We start from the raw sequence: 6,752 nt of genomic DNA on the forward strand, positions 1-6,752 counted from the left end.
GGGGTGGGGTGGGGGTGGGGGGTGGGAACGGGAGCAGAGAATGAACACCAGGCCAGGTCCCAGCCTGTCCTATTGTGCTGGAGACCGCTGAGGTTAAAAAAAAAAATAAGCTGGAAGGTTGTGTCTGCCTCCTTTCCTGCCGGGGACTGTGGGAGCCGGCACATAAGCCTCGGTGAAAGCATGAGTGGGCACGGTCCACTGGACCCACATAGGGCAGATCCCTTCAGGTGATGGTGGAAAATTCCACTTCCATGCTTTTCTCGTGCGAATCCCTTCCCTTAATTCATAAAATAGGTACAAATATCTGTTTGCTGCGTAATGTCTTCAACGCCAGTATATCCACGTTTTGAAAGCCATTATTTCATTATAAATCAATTTCGTGGGGCGCCTGGGTGGCTCCGTGGGTTAAGCGTCTGCCTTTGNTTCCCCCAGAGCAGACCACATGGAAGCTCAGAAACCCACTGATCTTAAAATAGCTTCGTGAATTCAACTGATCATTTATTGAGCACTGACTGTGTGCCAGGCCTGGGGGATACAGTAGGATAGACAAAATTCCTGCCCTCGTGAATGATGATAACGGTAAGAGTTGACATTTATTGACCACTTTGTTCTAGGCGCTGTGTTGGGCCTGTACAAAAACTGGCCCTTTTAATCCTCACAGCAATCCCACCAGGTAGGTATTATTATTAATTTCCTCATACAAATGAGGAAACTGAGGCACAGAGAGGCTAAATAACTTGTCTAAGGGCACAAAACTAACAACTACAAGAACCAGGCTTTGGACCCAGGTGGTCCGGCAGCACAGCCTACTTCTTTAACTGCTAACTAAACCAAACCAGGGCCGCATTCTTTGGGGCCAAATCATGGAGAAGTAAAATAAAAAATTAGTGATGACAGAATGTATAATATGGAGAAAGTACAATAAAATGAAGGTAATGGGGAGGAGGGCGTCTGGGTGACTCAGTCGGTTAAGCGTCTGCCTTCAGCCAGGTCATGATCCCAGGGTCCTGGGATCGAGTCCCCCATCGGGCTCCCTGCTCAGTGGGAGACTTCTTCTCCCTCTACCTCTGCCTGCCACGCCCCCGGCTTGTGCTTTCTCTCTGTCAGATAAATAAATAAAAATCTTTTTTAAAAAATAAGGGTAGGGGCGCCTGGGTAGCGCAGTCGTTAAGCGTCTGCCTTCGGCTCAGGGCGTGATCCCGGCGTTCCGGGATCAAGCCCCACATCGGGCTCCTCTGCTATGAGCCTGCTTCTTCCTCTCCCACTCCCCTGCTATGTTCCCTCTCTCGCTGGCTGTCTGTCTGTCACATAAATAAATAAAATCTTTAAAAAAAATAAAAAATAAAAAATAAGGGTAATAGGGTAAAAATGGGGCATTCTTAGCACCCAGCCTGGTCCAAAGCAGGGCGGGCAGGAAGAAGGAATCCCTGACAGGTGTTTCCACACACACAGTTGCCGAACCTTCGCCAGTGTTTGGCCGGCTGTGCTTAAAACCAGGCTAGGCTGGAACTGGGGTCAGGTAGACCTCGGGGGTGGGGGTGGGGGATTCTTCACCACTCACCAGCCTCATGACCTTGAGCAAATCTCTCTGAGCTTTGGTTTCCCTTCTTTGAAGATTGCTGGATATAGCAGTCCACCCTGTGCTGGCTTGTGACCAAGCCCTCTCACCCCTAGCAGTGCTGTCACCGTCTCCCCTTTCCAGATGAGCAGATCGAAAGTCAGAAGTGAGCCCAAGATCTTGCGGCTAGTAATGGGGAATTTGTGGGGGTGTTCTTAGCTGTCACTGTAACAGAGAGGGTGAGGGGGACAGTCGCATGCAGAATTGTCTCACATCCTGCAAACATTTGAGCGTCCTGCTAGACATTCATGAAGCGAAAACATTTACAAGACCTGAGCCTGGAACCTACTCCATCCTATGTCATGATGAAGATTACCACCTTGTAAGAACCCCATATCTTGGGCACCTGAGTGGCTCGGTCACTTAAGCGTCTGCCTTCAGCTCAGGTCATGATCTCAGGGTCCTGGGATCGAGCCCCATGTCGGGCTCCCTGCTCAGTGGGGAGCCTGCTTCTCCCTCTTCCTCTGACACTCCCCCATGCTCGCGGGTACTCTCCCTCTCTCTCAAATAAATAAATAAACTCTTTAAAAGAAAAAAAAAGATCCTCATATCTCCTTGTGTTCTCCACCTTAATTTGTCTGGGTGTGCTATCTTTGCTTAAGGTTACTTTCCTCTTTCCCTTATCATCAGGTTTGTTATTGGTGGGAAGGAAAACTTCTCCTAGCCTTCAGTATCTTCCAGCTGGACTAAGAATTAAATTGACATGAGACAGATTGACAACAGAAAAAAAAGCAAAGTTTTATTATGTGCGCATGAAGGCCCCATCATGAAATTGAGACCTAACGAATTGACCAAGGCAGGCAGTTTTTATCCTTTTAGACAAAGAGATAATAAAACTGTGAGGAGTTGAAAGGAGACAGAAAACTTGGTAAATTAGTAAAAAAAAATAAAAATAAAAAAAAATAATGAACCTCTCAGCTCTAAATGTCTTATCTCTGGTGATAAGGGTGTCTCTTTACCTCTCGGTACAGGGAGGGGACCTTTTACCCGGGAAATTTATCTCCTGCTTTCAGGGGTACAGAGGAAGGTCTGAGAGTCATTCTCACACTGACGGTCTCTTAAGTCACTTTTATTTAAAATAGCCAATATGTAAAAGCAGCACATTTTGGGGCGGCCTTCCCCTGGCCCTTACGTAATTATCCCAAACCGTGTTTTACTCGAGTGACCTCACTTTCATTTCCTGGATGTTCAAGAATTCACAAATCCACCAAACCTGAAAAACAAAAACTAAATTTAATTCTGGCTCAGGCCAGGGAGAAACGCAAGCAGAAGTACCTCTTCTTGCGAAGCAAAGGACGAGACTGGGTTATTACAGGGTTTGGGGGAAGGTGCAACTAGGTAACGTTGAGATAGCAGAGAATGAACACCAGGCCAGGTCCCAGCCTGTCCTATTGTGCTGGAGACCGCTGAGGTTAAAAAAAAAAATAAGCTGGAAGGTTGTGTCTGCCTCCTTTCCTGCCGGGGACTGTGGGAGCCGGCACATAAGCCTCGGTGAAAGCATGAGTGGGCACGGTCCACTGGACCCACATAGGGCAGATCCCTTCAGGTGATGGTGGAAAATTCCACTTCCATGCTTTTCTCGTGCGAATCCCTTCCCTTAATTCATAAAATAGGTACAAATATCTGTTTGCTGCGTAATGTCTTCAACGCCAGTATATCCACGTTTTGAAAGCCATTATTTCATTATAAATCAATTTCGTGGGGCGCCTGGGTGGCTCCGTGGGTTAAGCGTCTGCCTTTGGCTCAGGTCATGGTCTCAGGGTCCTGGGATCGAGTCTCCCACCCCACATTGGGGGGGGGGGTCTCTGCTCAGCAGGGAGTCTGCTTCTCCCTCTCCCTCTCCCCCCACCCTGCTCATGCTCTCTCTAATGAATAAATAAAAAAATCTAAAAAGAAAAAAAACAATTTCCCTTTACATCTCCTTTACCTCATAGGTGCGGCATTATCGAGCTGTTTGGAAATTATGTGGATTAATTCCCATTATGCAGCTTACACGGTACCAGGCACCTTCACAAGTGTCCTTGTCTGTGGTGTCTCACTCGATTCTCTTACCAACTCTGGGAGGTCGAGGCAGTTATCATCATCCTCGTTTTTTACGGAAGGGAAAACCAGGGCCCAGAGAGGGAAGGTAACTTGTCCGGGGGCACCCAGGAAGTAGGAGAGCAAAGGTTTGAAGCCAGGGCAGCCGGCTCCAGAATCCGCACTCTTAAGCACTCTGCTAGCCTCCCTCTCCGGTGAGGGAAACTACCTAGGGACCCGCTCACCCCACAGCTCAGGATATTAAGGGGGCTTTCCAGATGTATCTTATCGAAAAGGGGTGTTGGGTGTGTTAGGGGTGAGAACCACCAACCTAGTTCGTGTGTGTTCTGCACGCCACAATCTGCCACCAGGGTCCTGAGTCTGAGCCGGAATTGGGGTGGGGGTCAGCTTTGTGGCGGGGGGCAGGGGATGGACAGGAAGGAGTCGGATCCCCCCTGGCCGTGATCCCAAGGACTGTTTACGCCCAGACTCAGCCTCTCTCCTCCTCCTCCTCCCTGAGGGGCGGGGATCTCCTCCGTGGAAAAATACCCAGCTGGGCGAGCCCCAGTGAGAGGGAGGAGGCAAGGGGAAGGGGCTGGGACTCACAGGGCCGACTCTGTCCCCCTCTCGTGATTGCTGTTTACTGGGTCGGGTTCTGGGAAAGGGCCAGATTGCATCAGACACGGCCTGAGGAGGACACGTGGCCTTATAAGTTGGGGCCAGTGAACAGGGAGGTGTCGGAAAACCAGACACAAACAAAGCTTTCGAAGACGACTGAGAGAGACAGAGAGAGAGAGAGTCAGCTGTGATGGCCACCTTTCCAGGAGCAGCCAGCCCGGCCCGGCAGCCCCCAGGCCCAGAGGACGAAGACCCCAGCCTGGATGAGTACGACCTCTACAGCCTGGCTCATTCCTACCTGGGTAAGTCTGGCCCCGTCACCATCCTGGTCCCTCCACTTCTACCCCCACACCCCCAGCTAGGATTCCTCCTCGGCCTTCTCCTCACCCCCAACCCATTCTCTTCCCTGTTCCCTTGACCCCTCAAGTCACCCCTTCAAACCCCTCTCCCACTGAGTGCTGTCCTGCTCAGCCCTGGGACCTCATGCACCCCTAGAATATGGGAGCATCAAGAGACCATCGGGGGCCCCTTATTCCACAGATGGGGCAACAGGGATGATGACTGCCCCAAAGCTATGTGGGGCCCACTCCCAGTCTGCCTCCCCCAAACCATACTCCTTCCACCCCACACTCCCGCCCCCCTGCCTCTCCTTGGATGTACCTTGCGTCCGTCCACCTCACCTCAGCCTCTTGCCTGGTTCCCAGGAGTCGGAGGCCGGAAAGGTCGCACCAAGAGAGAAGCTGCTGCCCACACCAACCGCCCCAGCCCCGGCGGCCATGAGAGGAAGCTGGTGACCAAGCTCCAGAACACGGAGCGGAAAAGGCGAGGGGCAAGGTCCTGAAGCAGAGCTGGAAGTAAGGAGTCAGGGGACCCAGGGGTCCTTCTGCCTCCAAAGGACGTGCCTGAATGTGTGTGGTTGGGTGGGAAGAAGGGATCCAAGAACCGTTGTCTCAACATAGAATAAAATGAGACACACGTTCAACTCTGAGTTTCCTAGGGACCAGAGCAAAGGGGGAAACACGAACCTTTCCAATGGGAGGGAAATTTGGTTTACAGGGAGGGAAACAGAGGCCTAGAGAGGGTAGGGTCCTTCTCTGGAGACACACAGCAAGTGACCAGGAGAGGCGGGGTTAGAACTCAGGATTAGAACCGTTTCTTCTCTTCCCTTGCCCCAGATGAGGCCAGAGCACGGACACCACACAGCGATGGAGACAAGACCGCGGAGAATCGGAGAATCGGCACCGGGGGCAGGGCCCAGGCCTGCTTGCCCCCCAACCCACCCCCAGGACTTACCCTACCTGACTGAGGCTCCGAGGGGCCACCAAGGAAGTGCTCCCAGCCCCAGCAAAAGGACAAGATAGGGAGCAAGAGGCAAGGAATGGAGAGGCAGAGTCGCAAAAGTACCCCCTAAAAAGAAAGACAGTGAAGAAACTGGACCTCCCTAAGGGTGGGAAGGACAATAAACAAAGTAGAGCTGCAGCTTGTGTGTCTGATCTGTCCCCTCTCTGCGCGGTGCTGTGTGTCCGTGTTTCTGGCTGCGTTTGCACGAGGCAATGAGAACCGGTTTTGTCCGTGTCCGAATTTGCTCATGCGTCTGGGAGCGGGTGTACCTGATTTTGCCTGGGCTGGTAGAGGCCAGCGTCTTTTCTTTTGTTTTATTTTGCTGGACGTATGTTTTGGCCAATGTGTCTCCATGGTTTCTCAGGAAATGCAAGAGAAATTCCTGTTTCTTTGTCATGCTTCCTGGGAAACAAGCCCCCTCCCCAGCTCCTCTCCATGAGAATAAACAATCTTCTTGATCATATCATTTGCATATAAAACCACCTTCTGGGGGCGCCTGAGTGGCTCAGTCAGGTAAGCTTCCCACTCTAATCTCGGCTCAGCTCTCCCTCTCAGGGTGGTGAGTTCAAGCCCCGCATTGGGGCCACGCCCAGTGTGGAGCCTACTTACAAATAAAATAAAACTAAAAATACATAAAAACCATCTTTTGAAGTGAACGGTGTTTATTGGTGCCACATGCAAAATGGAGAAAACTAAGATTTAGAATATTAAGGGACTTGCCCCAGATGACTGAGGGCTTAAAGTCAAGGATTCTCACTGTCCTCACCTATGGGGCGCGTGCCTCTGCGAAGGGGGGTGCCAGGACAGGGTTCTGGGAGGTCAGCTGGGGAGGAAGATCCTTACCTCGTATCTATAATAAGTCTTAGGACCCGAGTTTGAGAAGAACATAGGGCAAATAAGAGGATCTAATGATTGATACAGGTTTGGGCTGCTGTAATGAAACAGGATAGAAAGTTCTCTGTCACATAACAGTTCCAAGGGTCAGTACTCTTGGGCTGAAATGACAACTTCACGGTGTCAGGGATTCCAGCTGCTTTTAGCTCAATGTTCTGCCACCCTCAAAACATGGCTTCCGGGGCACTTGGGCGGCTCAGTCGGTTGAGCGTCTGACTTTTGGTGTCAGCTCAGGTTGTGATCTCAGGGTCGTGAGATCGAG

The 6,752-nt window shown here is 51.0% G+C and overlaps 1 protein-coding gene across 1 annotated transcript; it reads left to right on the forward strand.

Moving 5' to 3' along the window:
• Positions 1 to 4,266: 4,266 nt before the first annotated feature.
• NUPR1 (nuclear protein 1, transcriptional regulator) lies at positions 4,267 to 5,734 on the forward strand. The gene is made up of 3 exons (XM_002927366.4): positions 4,267 to 4,557; positions 4,960 to 5,109; positions 5,431 to 5,734. The coding sequence occupies exons 1-2, from the start codon at positions 4,446 to 4,448 to the stop codon at positions 5,094 to 5,096; spliced, it is 249 nt and encodes an 82-aa protein (XP_002927412.1). The 5' UTR covers positions 4,267 to 4,445; the 3' UTR covers positions 5,097 to 5,109; positions 5,431 to 5,734.
• The last annotated feature ends 1,018 nt before the right edge of the window (positions 5,735 to 6,752 follow it).

This window comes from Ailuropoda melanoleuca, chromosome 10 (genome assembly GCF_002007445.2).
Source record: "Ailuropoda melanoleuca isolate Jingjing chromosome 10, ASM200744v2, whole genome shotgun sequence".
Taxonomy (NCBI): domain Eukaryota; kingdom Metazoa; phylum Chordata; class Mammalia; order Carnivora; family Ursidae; genus Ailuropoda; species Ailuropoda melanoleuca.